We start from the raw sequence: 17770 nt of genomic DNA, 5'->3' as shown, positions 1-17770 counted from the left end.
ATGTCAACTTAATTGTCACAAACACTGGAACAGATGTTTACGGCGCAGCCCCAGATATTTTCCGCCACCCTGAAAGAGGCAACGTGCTGATTTAGCGCCACCTTCCACGCTCGGACTGATGACAGACAGTTTAAACAGCAACGGCGCAGATAGCGTCTCCTTATTATTCCAGGCAGTTCTTTTCCCTGTCAGGACTTGCTTCTATGTAATGTAGCATAACAATGTTAAACTAACATGGCCTTGAGCTACTAGCCCGAAGTACTGATGATTTCTTTATTTTAAAACTTCGACTGATACCGACTCGGATGACATAATTCGGGGAGATTTATCTGACTTCCCCCTGGAGCTACAAAGGCCTGGATGCGCTCTTCTCCCTCCATATGCAGCGCTCCCCCCTCCCCGGCTGTACACACCAATAAAATAATCCACACATGCAGTATGTTCTGTATGAATTTCAATTACTAGTTATGGCCGGAGTCAATTTGACCTTGCCGGCGTCATTTATGGGTGAGAAACTATCACATAAGGGTTAAAGACATTCGGCAAAGGAGGCGAAATAATGCATATATAGATGAAGAGCGGAGTGATTTGCCGCCTTCTGATATCATCAGGCTGAGGAACATTTTCTGTTGGAACGGGATTGTGTAAGGTCATCTATTCAGACCTCTTCATTCCTCTGGTTAATGGAAGTCCATCGACAGCAAAAGCACCTGATGGAGGATGGTAAATTGAATATAACACTGAATAAAGTGAGCCGGACTTGGGCATAAGAAAGATGAGAGATTGAGTGTGTGCCTTTGTTATCCCCAGTCGAATAGTCACAAACGTGTCCTTGTTTATTATAATGAAATTCTGCGCCAACACCAGTTATATACCTCTGCGTGTTTTATTAGTCCAGGATTAAAGTGTACGTTCACAGATGGGATTCAATGTCACATTTGAATTTGGTGTTTTTTTAATATATTTTTTTAATTATGCAAGACAGTGGAGACTGATTTAAATAATAAGTGGCGGCAGGAAGACCCCGGGACACCTGATGTATGTATGCAGGAGGCTGCGGATGCGAAATGAAACATCAATCCTCCGGGGAGCGTCGCACTTATTGCGAATAGTTAGCGCCGAAGACGTAAGCGGATCATTAATGTGGGTTATCGGGCCCAGATCGTGTTATGGATATGGTGCACAATGCAGATAATGCTGACAGGATGATTTCCTTCCCTTATCTGGATGCAGCGCTTTGACAGCTTGTTTTTCGCTCGGCGCCGTGTGGCCATGTGTCCAAACATCTGCCAGCTCTAGCAGTCGCCGGGCGCCTAAAAAGATGCCAAGCGGCGCCAGGAGGGAGGTAAATGCGGCACCTTCTGAAATATTGACGAAAGTAAGAAGTATCTTAATTTTAATCACTTTGGACATGGGGGGTGGGGGGGCCTTGAGGTCCGTCTTTGCTCTCCAGTCGGGGCAAGAACATAAAAGCGTCCTCCACTTTCACAATGAGCCAACGTCTAATCTATTTTAGAAACAGTGGAGTCCCCACAGCAAATGAAACCAGCCTTGATGATGAAACGCCAACCTGCGCTGATGACCAGGATGCAGCAGCCAGAACATATTACTGTCATGGCAATCATTAGGAGACAGTCAGGAGAAATTACATCATTTGTACACTGATGAAATGTTCATAGTTCATAGTAAGTGAATTATTTTTCTTTCTATCTCTCGCACCATCCTACAGGAAGTCACTACTTTGTATCCGTCCTAATTAGCGACTGAACTAATTAAATGGAGGCTGATCGGTGGGCGCATGTATGTAAAGTCTTTCAAAGCGACTCAGGAAATGTTCTGTTCTTCCCTCCCTCGATTTTTCCCCAGCAGTTTCGCATCATTTGATAAATGGTGATAACTTCCAACCGTCCGCTGTGAATTGCAAATTAGAGCAAGTTGTTGGAAGTGAAACGAAAATTGATCCCTGAGCTTTCGCTGATCCTGGTAGGAATCATCTGCAAAAGAAATATTTTGACTTCATAAATGGATCTTCTGCGACGCCGGCTTCTATTTCTCTCGCTGTCTGTTGGAGGAGGACAAAATGGTCGCTGTGTGCCGAGAACACATTCCAATAAAAGTTTGAAATTAGTTTCTTGCGGCTCGATATAGTGAAACGAATATCATGTTTTTCCTATGTTCTGCCTGTACTAATGTATGTGTGCGCATAGAGGGTTTTGTTTGGATAGCGGTTACCAGCCAAGACAATTACACACCACGTACTGTACATATTCAACACACTGACATGTTGACTCTGTATATTTCTTGGCTGTTTAATCGTCTAGATCGTTGCTAGGATCCTGCGTTTCATCCTCTGCTCAAGGTTCTGGGTGGTTCCACCAACTCCAGTAATTAATGGAATCGTGAATTTAGCCGACACCCTCTACTGGCTTCAAATCACAACTACAGCTTCCAATCATCCCTGTGACAGGTGTCCGCTCTCCTCGACCCGCTCTCTTTTTTTTTCTCCTCTCACATTTCCTTTATCTCACGGTGACCACCGAAGACTTTCCAGGTTTCTGTCATTATCTCGGCGTTACAGAAAATCATTTCCACTCCTCCAAAATTAGGTCAGCTGCAGCAACGCGTTACATCACAGCCCAGCCTCCCCGCGTCTGAGAACGCTGTACTACTTTGATGAATGAATTAATTTCTGCATATGAAATGACTGCGTGGTCTCGTGCTCCAAGAGTATTAGTGAAAAATGAAGACTGGAGGGACGGGCCTCCGCACAATACAATGCACGCGGCCCATCGTGAGCCGCATCTTCCTGTTTCCACAGGAAATACACAGGTTCCTCTCGGCTCTCAGGGAATCACGTTGTTTTTCTCAGGATTCACTTTGTTGTGTTAAACAGTCGTAAAGGTGCGATTCAAATTCTAAGGACTGAAAGGGATTTATGGGCATATTTAAGAAACAGCTGACTGCTAGGAACCGTCAAAATGTGCTCGTGATAGTTTCAACATATTCCCATTAACATAAATTGCAAATTCCGTCACGTTGGCGTGGCTTCCCGCAGCCCATGAAGGCATCGCGCAGGCACAGTTTCAAAATCTGTCCATGCACGTCGACAGACTTTGACACAAATAAAATCAGACGCAATGTTCTTTGTAATGGATTAACTTGTCTGTCATACCATAAAGAAATTAAGTGAAACTAGAGGCTGCCAGCGAAACAGCAAAAACACGTCTAAAGTGCGTGGCAGAAATGTCAAATAAATGTGATTTCAGAAGATGGGCCGGAACACACGGAGCTCGGCGTGGTCGTTTCATTTCTGAATCAAACGTCTCGCTGCCCAGCGACGTTGTTCTCATTCTGATCAGCCTCAGCCACAGAGGTCCGGATCCTGGAGGGCGTCGCGCTTTGACATTTTAGCTCCACGTCCTTTATTTAAAGAAAGTAACTAGAAACTGTTAGCGGCTTCCTGGAGGCTCATACTTTTGAAGCCCCCCCCCCTTTTTGCAGCTGTAAAGTGCTCCTCGTTTTAAGGTTGCCCTGCCCTCGCAGACAGACACTTGTGACACACCACTGAAGCATTAATGCAGAGTAGATCCAGTGCAGAAACGCGACACGCTGCCATGAAGAAGTAGAGGACAGAAAAACAAAGGATGAGACAACTTGGAGGGAGTAATAACGGTAAAAATAGCTTTTGATTAAATAATGTAGGAGATTGAGAATCAAATAAATTATATATTGCCATAGCCTGAATTGCATTACATAATTGATGCACAAAGTCGTACATTATGTACCAACTGTCAACATGTGAAATGTGTTTAAAAAAATAATACAAGTGTGACTCTCAAACCACTTAAGGGCAAAGGGGAGGGGGGGCGCCCACGGGACAATGCTGGTGTCATGGATGGACCCGCATGAATCATACATGTGGCTTTTCTCTCCCTCTCTCTTTAAATCCCAAACACAATTTAACTGTCAGAGAGTGTGTTGGGATGCCTTCAGGGTCTCGGCTCCCAACGGGTGAGAAAGATTAGAATGTCAAATGTCACAGTGCACATTACAAATGCCTGCTGAAACTATGGGAAACCGCAAAGAAATATTAAGGAGAGCGGAGGCTACTTTGGGACTTGTTTGATTCTTCAAGGTCTTTGTGGTGCCTTCAAGGAACCGAGGAAATACCAGTCACGGCTCATTTTGCGCTTCGACTTGTTGAAGCACAGTGTCGTCGGCCATAAACGCACCTCGGCGCCGAGTCATTAATTGCGACGCGTTGCCTGTTCCCTTTGCACGCGCGCTGTGGAAAAACCGCAGTGCGGCGCGTGAAGGGAGGCTAATAAGTGTTACTGTGTTCAGGAGAAAATTGAGTTGCAACGGGGGCCTGGGATGCGACCGCAAAATTAGTCTAGGAGCGCTCGTCTGATGAAGGACCCCTCCGCCGCAGCTTGTTTTTAATATTCTCAAGTTAAGATTTATCACAGCATCTCGTCCTCCTGTTTTATTTTATTGTTCCACGCGTACAAACACACACACACACACAAACACACACGCTGGAACAATTACATTCTTTTCATTAAAGCTTTAAGCCTGGATCATGTCATTGTTGGTTTTCAAAACAGCTTTAAGGCAGTGTTTTGCACGAGACAAAGTAAATCACGAGCCTCGGCTTCAGAGCCGCGCGGCTTAAAGCTCAAATTATTGCCACACTTTTTTTTTTCTGTGGTCTTTTAATTTTAGACTATCTTAATTAAGTTTACACTGATTGCTGTTCATGTGCCATTTTGTTTGAGTTGGAGGTTTCATGACTTGTTGAAACTGAAGCGGGCGCCGACACTGAAGCGTTGCTGCTTGTTAATATTTTACCTACAACGTTGCATCAGATCATCTCGTTGGCGATTTCCTTCATTTACCAATGAATGAATTGACCAAATGTCTTATATAATCCAAAAAACACTAGGATCTACTGAAACCAACGCATTCTGAAACGCTGGGAACCTGGAGATCATGATGTTTGGTGTCTTTGTTAGAAAATAATTTAATTACTGCTCACCAAAACAGCAGCTGACACATTGTGTAAAGATCAGATGTGTCTGATAACTGGGGTTATGATAACGGCCTCATGTCATATCGACGAACAGACTGTATCGCGTTGAACTGATGCCTGACGGAGGCACGCACAAACAGAAACTCAAAAAGTATTCAGATAAAACTTGATTTGGGGAAACTTTCATCGGGGTTAATTGCATTTGATCAGTCAGAATACAGTCGGGTCTGAAGTTCCGTCAACCGTGGCGATGTTGTGCAGAGCGCGTGGAGGTAGTGCAGCCTGGAGAACCGTGCGAGGATGCCCACGAGGCTGTGGGGGCTTTGAAAAGGTAGGCATTTTGGAGAGGAAGCAGATGGCCCACATTAAAAGCAAAGGGCCCTTGTGACTGTCCTCAATGGCCCTGCAGAGAACTGGGTAATTAAATGAGAAATTTAATCAGATTCCTCAAATTAAATGTCCAGCTGGATAGTTCTGCAAGAACACCACCGACTACACATTTACCTAGGGGAGTGTTGCTGGGATGCATAATTCTCCAATCAGTACACACTCATACATGATGATATTCCAGGTGATGATTACTGCTAAAGGATTCCATTCACAGTTGAGCCAGCAGGAGGCAAAGGGACATCGCGCGGCGGCCGCGGGAGGGTCACTTCAATAGCGGCGCCGCGAGAGGACGGACGGCGTCTGATCTCCGCGCGCGCTTCTCCAGCGAGCCCTCGTCCGCTGTCGACTCGGTCACGCTCCGCGTGTGCGGCTGGTTTCGTCATGTTTGATGCAACGCGTTCTTGCGGCGGTTTCCCAACGAGGTGAGGACCCACTCTCCACGTGGCGACTCGATAATCGGACGTGAGCTATTGATTTCCGGAGCCGTCCTTATCACGGGCACGAACCAGCCTCTGGGTCCGTTCCGAGTCGTTTTGCATTCAACAAATCCAAGAACCGCCCCCCCCCCCTCTCTCTCCCACCCCCCGCCTCCCCCAAACGCCCCCCCCCCCCTCCGTCTCTGCCTCCATCCGCTGCTCCCGCCCCGCGCAGGCTGCCTCCTTCTCACACGCAGCCTGTCCGGTCGGATGGGACCAGTAGCCAGCGATCCACGCACGCCTGACCGCCAGTCTTACTTCCTGGATGGAAGAATGGGACGTTTCCAGCGGCACTTTTCCTCCGTCGCGCCGACGCCGCGGATAATCACTTCATAACGACCACGTGTAATCAATGCGATCCGACCACTTTTCCCTTGTAGTTAACGACAGCGATTGATCGCCGATTGACCGCTCCGCACTCCGGGAATGTCGCTATCTGGAAGCCCGCTACAGGCACGATGGAGTCCGGCCACACATTCTGAAGAGTGCTCGCCCAGCGGCGGCGTGCGCAGCGTTTTATTCCTCGAAGCTAACGGCGGCTCCCGCTCGGACTGGAGGCGGCTCGGTTCGTCTTTCTAACCAGAACATCGATGCTCTGCCGTCGCGGCCGCCGCGACAACTTCGTCTCCGCCGCGATCGAGCGCATGTGATCTGGTCTTGTTTTGTTTGTTTTGTTTTTTTGTTTTTTTATAAGAAAATACTGAAAAAAACTTTGTCACCCGTTGCCTTCTTGTTGCTCTCGATGAGCATTTCAACATGGGGAGAATACGGGAACCGAGTTACTGGTGGATTTTATCCTTCTTAATTTTAACCCTGCCCAAACACAAAGACTGTCATCCCGGTAAGTACTCGCCACCCGCGCTAGCGCTCGCGCACGTAGCCGAACTACGCCGAACACGGCGGGGGTTTGTGGCGCAAAGCGCGTTTAACCGTGTATTCACGCGCTTAGCCTCGGTTCCGATCGCGGCTGCAGGGCCGGGCCGGGCCGAGCCGAGCCGAGCCGCGGCGAGGCGCTTGCGTCCAGCGGAGTTAGCCTCCGTGATTTGCGTGCGGTATCGATCACGGAGCTGGACTATGGCGCAAACTGCCTCCCTTGCAACGATCCGATCGCGCAACTCCGCTTTGACCCTGACGCTGGTTTCTTAACATGGCAGCTGCGACGCGGCTAATCACACGGTGTCAGTAACGGAGCGGTGGGAGCGGATAAGTGTGGCGGCTGTGAGTTAACATTCCTGTGGGCACGCGCTGGGTTGTGGCGCTGTGACTAACGCTATACTTCACAGCGCTGCGCTTTATCTCCCCCGGAATCGCCGCCGTGTGCGCATTATTGTTATTGTCATTTCGCCCGTTGCGCCGCCTGTCGTGTCGACGCTCGTCACAAAGGCGTCTAGGTGTAAGCCCAGGTCCAGTGTGGCGGCGGTTCGGGTTCGGACGTGGACAGGTAACGGGTATGAGGATGAGGGGCGATAGTCAGCGCTGTTGGCTCGTGGATGGATGTGCAGGTATGAGGGGCGATTAATGCCACTGGGGCACAGACGTCATCCCGGCGTTTCGCTAGCACTTAGACAAGTGGTGTTGTAGGAGGATCATATTTTGTGCCACTGCATTTAAACTGGGAAAAGAAACACAATGACGTGTTAATCCAGTTCCAGCTGAAGCTACTGTATACAGTGCTAAAGGGATCTAGTCTAGGGCTAGTTGTTGTGTGTTAGTATATATTGATTCATCTTCAAGCCTTTTTCTCAGCTGCTGATTTGATTAAACAGGCCTCTTGTCTTCAAAGGGCTGATTCCTGAAATGATCGTGCATTAGCTGCAACCAGATAATTTTTTTAACCTTGAGAAATGCACAAAAATGTTGGTTGAGCATCATCTTCCATTTGAGCACATTGTCAAAAACCACACGTTTTGCATTGAACTGCTTTCTTGTTGTTCGTCACTTGCCTCCATGGCTCTACTCTTGCTTGAACCCTGTTTTCCCCTTTGTTTTGTCCTAGGGCAATAAAAACATCCTGTCAGAGGGGCTCCATCACTTTTCCCAGTGCGCATGTGTGGAACGTGTTTGCATCCAATAACCCCCTCAAGTGTAGCACAAATGGACGTGTGCATGTTTCTGCAGTTTATGAACCGATAACTAGTCAGATGCTAAGAATATAGATTCTTTACCCTTGAAAAATCAAGCAGATTTATTTCAAGTTCGTTCAAAAATAATTAATAATTTCCATGACCATTGTCCCAGTTTGTCTTACAATAGTCAGAAAGTGTGTAATAGAAATCAGTTTTTTCAGATGGTATGGTTTCCTATAATATGTACTTATTCATCAGAAACATTGTCAATTCTGTCATTCAATTGATCAAATAATTACTGCAGTTGTAGCATGTGCAGATTCTGCGAAATGACTACAAATAGATGTGATTAGCTAACATCAGTCTGTAATTTAACCCACTGATTTATCCATCAGGCTCTAATTTGGTACCATTAGAACCATTTAAAGAATCATGCAGTGTTGTGAACATTGTGGCAGTCGGAGAGTTTTTGTGATGTGAGTCAGGTAATTTTATTCCTAATGTTTACCTCCTCTGGCACCAATCACCCCCCATAGTGAAGTAGCAGTGATGTAACGCAGGAGAATGGTTCCTCTTAGTCACCCCCACCCCTCCCCAAAAATCCCCCAGTTTCATGGCTCCACGTCCTCAGTTTGCAGTTTTATTGAGCTGTAGCCTTACAAGCCCCAAATATAACTGAGTTTTCTCCTGTGGGCCGTCTCCCCAGACCTCTGACACATGGCAGAGAGGCACCACGGGGTCACGGGTAGACCAGCTAGAAGGTGCTAGAGGATAAATCCAATTTGATTAACTCTACAGTGCTCACAGAACTGTGTTTGAGTAGCGTTTTAGACCGTATGACCTAAATCTCCCAAAGATAAATTGGAGTTTGCATTATATGCAGTTGTTAGACTGGATATCTGAAGGGATGGGGATGGTGCCAATACTTGGCGCATACTGTATTTCAAGGGTAGCTCTGGGTAAAATAAACATTGTTTTCAGCCCAGACTTGTGCTTTTTCATTTTTCACTAATGCTACTGTCCACAAAATGGTGTTAAAACATGTGGGCTGAACATCATGAGGAGTTGTGCTCCTGTAAACTGTGGATGAGGAAAATGTATACAAGCATTTGTTTCAAAGTTGTGTGGGTGGAGCTGCAGCTCGGTAATAGTCGATAGGAATAAGCAATGATGAAATTATTGCCAGTTTGTGTGGATACAGCTGTGCAGAAATGATGAGACGTAAAGCCAGGCCATACAGCTGGGGAAGCATAGATAATAGCACGCCGGTAAACTTCGTGATTTATTCCACAAACCTAATGGCCGTCTCTGCTCGTGTGCATTGTGTTCTGGAAGTGTCCTTCTTAAATAACGTCCACTGCAAAGAGAACATTAGCGAGAAGTGATTAATTTTATTAATGAGGTCCTGATGGACGGTAGTGCCAGCAGGATGCCAGCTGTTTGGACATCACTGATGTTGGCAACAGCATTGTTCTCATCAAGGTCCTCTCTCTCCTCCCTGGGTACTTGCTTCAGTGTGTACAGCACCGAGGCACGACGGTGGAAGCGACTTTCCTTCAGTATCCGCAACATATGCTCAGTCTTGATCATGGATCGGCTCGTGTCTGATGTGTCTTTACCAGATGCCTGTGCCACCCACTAAATGGTCCAATGGGGAAACACTGCAACTCTAATCACTTTTGCACATGTGAAGAGAATTTGCTGCTCATCCTTTGGCCACTGATCCTCGTCCACTAGCTTTATACAGTATGTGCATTGTCTTGATATAGTTGGTTGACTTAAAGGACCATTTGGTTTATTACCATTGTTCCAACTGGCAGTATTAAGTTATACTAATTTGAACATTTAATGTTGCTTGTTTATGGAGAACAGTGTTTTTTCATATAGTGTTATCGTAGTTATACTGTATGGTGAAGAGAAACCTATTCAATTGCCTAAAACGGTTTGGGGAATAAACATATTTACATACTCATATTTATTTTCTAATTTACTGTTTACTGTTTATGCAACACAGTTTGTATGATTACAAATTTAAAATACACAACGTAAATGAGTCCTGAGCAGACAGGGCCTAATAAGATGCTTCGACAAACGCTGTGAGGGTCATGTAAACTCTGAAATGATTCTTTTTTCCAGGGCTAACATGGCAGAGTGGACTTAATCGATACACTTTCCCGTTAGTCTTTCTCTTGTAACCAGGGCAAGTGTAAGTAAACATCTGCACCTTGGAGTTGTTTGAAAGTGTTCGGTCATGTCTTAGACTTTCTAAAAATAGCTGCTGGCTTTTGGTTTTCCTGTAGCTGTTATGTTGCTGTGGACAAGTGTAAGTAAAAAGATGGGAAATGTCAAATTCAGCCTTTTGGGACGTAAACGTAAAGAGACGATACCAACAATAGCAGTGAGTTAATGCTCATCACCATGTGGTTACACACAGTATGTCTGGAGGTGCGTATCTGTAATGCCTGAGATGAGATTCAAACCACAGGGCTTCCAACAGTTGATTTCCCTAAACTCAACCAAGGTGTTTTTGTTCATTAACGTGACAGTGAAGGTCCAGAGCTTTGTCAATCACCTACGGAGCTGACTCATAATTCAGATCATGCATTTCTCACAGCCAGTGTTGTATCCTGAATACTGTGAAGTGTTGCAGTTATAGGACACATAAATAACAAGAACTAGTTTGAGAATTGAGCCGCTCTGGCAGAAATTAATATTGAAGTGGCATTTTACAGCCAGCGTGAGTGTGACTTAGGAGAACAATGCTTTTCTTTCGGTCATAATTACAGTAATTTGACATTAATTGTGATTTGAAGGGTTTATTTGCTTAACTTATGCTAATCAAAGCAATCAGTCATCATTTCATTACTCGCCGTGTATGGTCGAGTTCACTCGGTCTTTCAGCCAAGATACTCCAAAGCTGGTCACAGTAGCATTTTAATCATTTAGAATGACTCACAGCCACTTCACTCCAAATCATTTCATCTGTCCTAGCAACATGCAGCCCAAAACACACATGCTAACTGGATGCGACCAGTCTGGTTTGAAACCAGGGAGGAGGAACGCTGTTGGGGGAACTAGTGTACTTATTTCCTGTGCTTCATGGCAATAGTGATTAATGTCCAGGCAATAAGGCTCTGTCACTGAAGGGCATATACAGCTGCACTCAAGGACTTGGCTATATCAATAAATGTCCTGTGTCCTTAAGTCGCCACGTCCTCTTTCCCCTTAAACAATCTTGCCGCGACGTGATACTGTGTCAGCTTTACTTACAGCTGAACTGTCAGTCAACGGCGCTCTATGGAGAGCGGAGACAATGGAACCTTCAGGCTTCTTTTTCCTGCATTGTGTTACTGTGGGTCAACAGACCATGTGTTTGCTTTGTGCTCGCTTTTTTTTTTCTTCCCCTGTTGCATTCAACATTGTTTTTATTTGTTTATTTATTTCTTCATTCGAGGCGAGGGAAAAGGCAAATTCAAAAATAGGCTCCATCTCGTGCGTGAGGCTCATTTTCCCTGTCATGAATTATGGCGACAGTCGCTGAAGATATAGGATTAGGCTGTGCATGTTTTATTAAGCTCAAGGTGCGGCGCAGCATGCTAAATGCGCTTGTTGAGCACGAGTCAAGTTGTGTGTGATGGATGAAATTTTCACCTTTGAATTATGTATGCATTTATGTATTTTCTTGATGACGTGCAGAAACTGTAGAGTTGACCTGTGGAAGTGGCGCTCGCAGCAGGTTCCTTTGCATTTAGGCCCCGTATACAAATAAAGCAGCCTCAGCCTCTTAAAGCAAATTAAAACGAAGTCATTAGCGGGCTCGTGAAACTATATAGATGTAATCACGGCATAGTTGATTTAATGACTGATGTATTACACCTTTTATTGGTTCTATGCAACTGTAAGCTTAACAAGTTCGCCGGGATTAATGCCCACGTAGGTCGTTGTCCGTGCCCTGGTGAAATTGCCCTCCATTAAGCGTCAGGTGCCTCAATGGTGGAGATCTTCTCATACAGTGGCACCAAAATGGCAGCTGGTGTCACTCTCAGTTTGTCACTTATATAGTACATGCTGGGGTTAACTGCTTTTAGGATAAGTGGTGGCTCTGTAATTTACAGAACCATTTTCAAAGTTTAGTTAGCGGCATAAATAGGTGTCCCTACACAGCGGTGCAGAGGCTACTCAGAGGATGTCTCAGCGTGTACATGCAGTTCTGTGGATTATACTGCATGTAGTTTGGAGAATACTGGAGCTGATGTGTCTTGTGCTGTTTGGTCAGCAGTCTTTTATGTCTTTGACACCTTTTATTCTTGTTTGTTGTACGCCCCACTTTACAAACCAAAACTGAAAGGCCTGTCTGGAAACTTGCTGGAGGTCTTTAGCAGTCACTCAAGGGCTTTTTTTTTTTTTTTTTTTTTTTCCGCCTGCCACCTCTGAAATCTAGTTACAGCAATTGGCAGCTTCCTTTTGCTGGCATGTCCAGGTAGTGTAGCCTCTGTTCCCTTCACTTTGAAATTGCAAAGCGTGGTTCCAGTGGTGCGTCCCAGAATATTCACTGCCTTCCCTGTCTATTTGTATCCATTTCCTTGCCGGTGAAAGGCAGTGATCTCGTCTCCGAACATATTTGCCATGCAGTCAGACATGACACTCGACAAACCCCTGGCCACTTCAGGTACTTGATGTGTTCTGTCTTTACACAGTACCTGTTTGCAAATGCGCGCTTGCAGAAGGGGCTCTTTTCACAAGGGGCCGGATAAAACTGCAGCGGTGGCAGTTTTGGAGAAAGCACTTGAAACAATAGTTGTGTTGTGCTTTTGTTTTATTTGTTCATTGCAAACGGTTAGAAGTTTAAATATATAATGGTAGATTTGGCCAAAACACCCAGATTGAGGGGATGTTAAATAAACATCATAGCTTAATGGCATATTTTTCATTTAACCATGCCCCGTGTTATTCTCCTTTTATACCCAGCTTCATATTGCAGCATATGAACCAGCCATTAAGACATTAAAAAAAATAAAGAATATTAGCTTTAGTCAAATGCAGTCTAGCAGACCTTTCATAAATTCTTCGGTGAATTAGATTAACACCCCCAGAGATCCGTCACCAGGCTCCTTCCTCTGGGTTGAGAATGAGATTGATGCTGTGTTTGTTTCTCCCACAAACTTGGGCAGTCTCTCTGGGAGCTTCCCCTAATTCTACAAAAAGCTCTGAAACGACACTGAAGGGGGGTCATTGGTGTTTAACCACGTTATTGAAGAGACAGCGAGGCATTTGAGCTGGTGGTAGACCTTTTCCAGCTCAGCTTTGTCTACTGTGAGTATTTGCTGCTGGTTAATTTCAGAGATTTCCAGCCGAGAGGTTGTGCTGAGTTGGGTTTTTTTTGGAGGCGGAATAGGAGTTTAAAAAGTAGCCTATCGATCCTGTTGACATGCCTCCCTTTGGGGAATGCAAATGTTTCCGTTCTTCACCACAAACATTCAAACTCTCCTGGTAATGAAACCCTGATTAACTAGGGATTTGAATACCGTGGCCTTTTCCTTTGACATTTTCATATTCCAGAAAGGCTTTGTTTTGCGCTTTCTTGCCAAACACAACTCAAATATTTATTATAGGGTCTTAAGAATTTGTGTGCGAACACCGTCAACAATTGAACGAGCAAAAGTGTTAAAAAAACAAACAAACAAACAAAAAAACACCTCCTAGTTGATCCCTGGGTAATTTGAGCGGCGGTGTTGTACAAATTCCTGCGTGTCCGCCCGTCTCAGGCTCCGTGACTGTGAGCTAAAGGTGTGTGACGACTGCTGTATGTTTTCGATGCAGCCAATCTAAACCTCCCAACACTAGTGTTTACCACGGCCGAGCGGAGATCTGTCCCCAGGTAACCGGCAATCACTCAGGGATTCTGGAGATCATCTGTCCCCGCACTTAACAGCCAGCATAAGGCCGGTGGGAGCGAGCGAGCGCTCTGCCTCCACAGCCTCGCTGATCTCACCGCTGTCATCTGTGGCTGGAATGTTTAGAAGCAGACGCTGAAACCGGCGACGGCGACATAAAATGGAAGAGGTTAATCTTGTATTCAGGTCTACGAATATTCCAATCATCAGATTTTATTAAATAGGATCCACAGGGCAACCATGAGGACATTCACTTTATCTATGCTTCTACATCTAAAGAGATCGGTATCAATATATATAGAGAGAGTAATAGGCTTGGGTGGTACATAAACAATGAGTCAAATAGTTTCATCCAGCTTGTTAAACACACTGCAGGCAGCCTAAGCTCTTAAACTATGGACTGTGGATGAGTAAACTGTAATCTATAGGGGCCTGTCAAGGGTGGACCCTGCCTCTCGGCCGATTGACAGCTGGGATGGGCTCCAGCGCGCCTGCCACCCTCGCGAGGACAAAGCGGTAGAAAGTGAGCGAGCGAGTGAGTGAATGAGTAATGTGTGGGGTGAGGGTCAGGCCTGTGAGACGACTGCCAACGGTTCAGGCGTGTGGGTTAACGTCTCCATCCCAGTGCAGGTTGCCTGTGCGGACCTGTATATGCAAAGCGCGTGACGGACCTCAACGTGGAGGGAGCTGTAACTGGCAACGCCGAATATGGCTCTAAATGAAAATATGCAGTTTGCACATTGTTAGTAGTGGATAATGTCCGGGGGCCCGGGGTCCGAAGGTGCCGCTGGAGGGGAGCACGCCGGCACCATTGACTGTGGGCCGCCAAGGCCTGTTAAACAAGCAGGCCACACTCCACCGGCTCTTTTCTAACGCTCGCTGCTAAAATCACCACTTGCGTCAGAGGCGGCGGCAGGAAAATGTATTGACTTTGCTGTAGAGATCTTGGAGTATTTTTGCCTTGAGTTCAGTGCAAACGCAGTCTTAGACTCTCTTGGAGCAGCATGTATCGCGCCATAAGAAGTGCAGCTTACACGTTCTCCACTCATCTGTGTTGTCGCCGCTTGATTGGAATCATTACATTTGAGTCACAGCCAGAAGCTGCTCAATCCAGGGCTGTTTTTTTTCTTCTTTAGCCTTTGTTTGCTTCTGTTCCTCTTTGCATTCGATCTCATGTTTATTGGCCCGTTTTTTTCTCCCTGCTTCTGAAAGTTTCACTACACGAAGGTGATATGAAATTGTTGCCAAGGTGGCCGCAGTTATCTATTCATAGTCTTAACTGCCGACCAGATTTGGGATGAGCTTTCATATCTTAACATAGAACCGCCACGCTGCCATGTATGAAAGCGAGGCCAAAGAAGAATGTGGCGAAGCCGTGGTCTGAGCAGATGTCCTCATTTGTCAAGAGTTATATGTTGGCATGGACGATGGGCACTGTAGCACTCTTGTAATCCCCTTTGGCTAATTAGGGGCCATCTCTCCGTGATGCACATCTCGATTTCGTTTCGGCACGATACCTCTACAATCAGCCGCCAGGAGCATTTTCGATTTCCTTTGGCCACTGGTGGAACTGGCGTCCAGGATTTACGTGTGTGTGACTTTCATATACACGTTTGACTTCCTCTGTTTGTAATGAAATAGAGCCTGGAACTCGTAAATATACTACAGTTCACATTTACAAATGTAGCCAGTAGCTCTTATGAAAGTGTAACTGTTTCTATTTCATGGCTGTGTTTGTCTCTGTGTACTGGGAATAATGGCATCTACTGGAGAGACAGAACAGCTTAGCATGAAATCATGAATTCCTTTGATCTTCTAGTTAGATTCTGGGTGTGTATGGGAAAGGTGTGGCATCATGAATAGAGGGGGTCACAGCACTAATGACCTTTTGCAGGGAAGACCTTGGCGCCAGTCATTCTCATCAGACCGCTCCCCCACTGCCTTTGTGTTGGGTTTGTACAATGTCTAATTATTTAAGCAGAATTGTATTCATATTTTGGTCCTTGAAAGGACCTTGAAAAAGACATAATGGACTGCGAGCGGGGAGCATTACAGACTAGCGGGATGACTGAAGCAGCCGTTACAGAGCCATTGAGTGCATTGCTCTTCATGGTTTTATTTATCGCTTCTAAATTCAGCCTTCAAGTATTGATTAGAGTCCAACATCAAAGCGCAGTTAAAGAGGAAGGGAGGAGGTCGGGCCGCTTGTATGGCCTCGGGCAGCCATGAAGATCCTCTCTGGAAGTGATGCATGCAAAGTTCTGGCGCAGTGGTATTATTTATTGCTAACATTGAGTCATTTGGCCCGTTTGCTGCAGGTTGGCTATTTTTCACCAGAACTAGGCAGATGTTTTCTACAAAGGCACATTTGATGCCACATTATAAAAAAACCCAACAGCGTGGTAGTTGTAATTTATAGCTTTACAAGATGTTGTCGTATGGAGTCTAAATCACATTATTTTTGCTACAGCCACACATTTTCAGCCCGTGTGTCCTGAGCCATAATCAAATCCCTGGTCTGCCGGTATCACTGTCACACTCTACCTGTTGAGGTGGATGGGCCCATTTACATCGCCAGTAATGACCCATCACAACTCATGAACACCAGTAGTTTGTGAGGAGTGTAATGTTTCCACCAGAGGCAGTTGAATTTATTTCAGAATCAATAACTAGACAATTCACGCAGGGCTGCGCGCCGCGTCCCGAGGAATGACCTCACATGCTCGCGGCACTTAAGCCATCCACTTGCCACATATTGAAAATTGAAAACCTCACTTTACGCGGTAAATTTTCCTCGACGCTGTCCAGCCGGTTCCGTGCGGGTCCGGCCGTTGCGCGGAGTCCGGGGGTTGTTTATTGTCGCCGCAAGGAGGGAGCCGGAGCGGGTCCAGTGAGGAGGTCACCGGCGCTGATTTTGTTTAATCTCGTTAATGGTTTTCATCAGAGTCCCTGATGCACTCAATCAGGGAGCACTCTCGCTATGTAATGCGCTTAATACACTGTACCGGCATTGCCTTACTAGCACATTCCACATTAGGCCTGCAGTATAGGTTAACCCTTTCCTCTGGCTGCATTTAGCCTGTGCCTGGGGAGCTGTGTTAAACATCGCCTCCTCCACAGGAAACCTTGCAATTTTAATTCATAAAAGAATCAGTTTTGGTCAGACAACAGAACAATAGCTCTTTGCCGGCTCCTTGTGAATAGAGAATAAATGCCAGGATGTGAGGGTTTTTTTCCCTCCTCTTTTTTTTTCTATTGAAGGAAGAACGAATACACTAGAGACATTCATCTAGACCTTTTCGCCCACATGCTCTGTCAAAGTCTGATGTTTGATGTGCTGTGTTTCTCACTTATTCCTTGTTGTAAGGGGTTGGAGAACAGTGTAACACATGACAAAATGTGCTGCTCAGGCCTCATCACCTCTGACTTCTGTAATATTATAACACAGACAATACGGATCTTCGCGGCACCTTTCGCTAAGGAGGCGGCAGAAGTGCAAGGAATGCGGGCGTCTGAGCCGCGAGTGGGTTGACAATTGGTGACACTTTCGGATTTGATTAAAATGACACGGCTTCATCCGCTGTTTGCAAGATAAGTATAGAGAATAGGCTGCAGAGCAGGGGTGGCACAATGAGAGAGTTGAGAGTGCCTCCCATGCCCTTCCTCCTATTCTGCTTCCTTTTGTTGTGCAAGTTCCCAAATGAAACGCAACAGAAGTGTTTTCTGTTTGGGAGGAGGTCCAACGCGGTTATGTACACACAGTGCCTATGTTTGTGTACGTGGGTGTGTTTGCTTTGTCTTTGTTTTTTTACTTATTAAAAAAAGTTAGTCTCGACTTTCACTCACTTCTCCCCCACTCGTCTTTATCTCTCGTGCATGAGGTTGTATTTTAGGCTTTCGGCACCTTGCGCG

At 45.8% G+C, this 17770-nt stretch overlaps 1 protein-coding gene and 1 long non-coding RNA gene across 3 annotated transcripts in view; one reads left to right on the top strand and one right to left on the bottom strand.

Moving 5' to 3' along the window:
* Nucleotides 1-4769: 4769 nt before the first annotated feature.
* Nucleotides 4770-5675, bottom strand: LOC114855522 (uncharacterized). Its single transcript, XR_003785940.3, has 2 exons — nucleotides 5537-5675; nucleotides 4770-5445 (listed from the first exon to the last, which is right to left on the bottom strand). It is a non-coding gene; the product is annotated as an uncharacterized LOC114855522 (long non-coding RNA).
* The window catches only part of LOC114855518 (receptor-type tyrosine-protein phosphatase gamma-like), a 77070-nt gene continuing 64972 nt past the window's right edge, over nucleotides 5673-17770 (top strand). The window contains exon 1 of one of the 2 annotated variants that reach the window (XM_029150718.3): nucleotides 5673-5844. In XM_029150718.3, the coding sequence (XP_029006551.1) occupies nucleotides 5811-5844 (34 nt within the window). In that variant the 5' untranslated portion in view covers nucleotides 5673-5810. Of the gene's footprint in view, nucleotides 5845-6055; nucleotides 6740-17770 lie in introns of those variants that run through there. The other variant, XM_029150717.3, reaches the window with a different exon arrangement.

This window comes from Betta splendens, chromosome 5 (assembly GCF_900634795.4).
Source record: "Betta splendens chromosome 5, fBetSpl5.4, whole genome shotgun sequence".
In the NCBI taxonomy this organism is placed as follows: domain Eukaryota; kingdom Metazoa; phylum Chordata; class Actinopteri; order Anabantiformes; family Osphronemidae; genus Betta; species Betta splendens.
The sequence above is the reverse complement of the archived record's forward strand: the minus strand, read 5'-3'. Positions and strand labels throughout refer to the sequence as shown.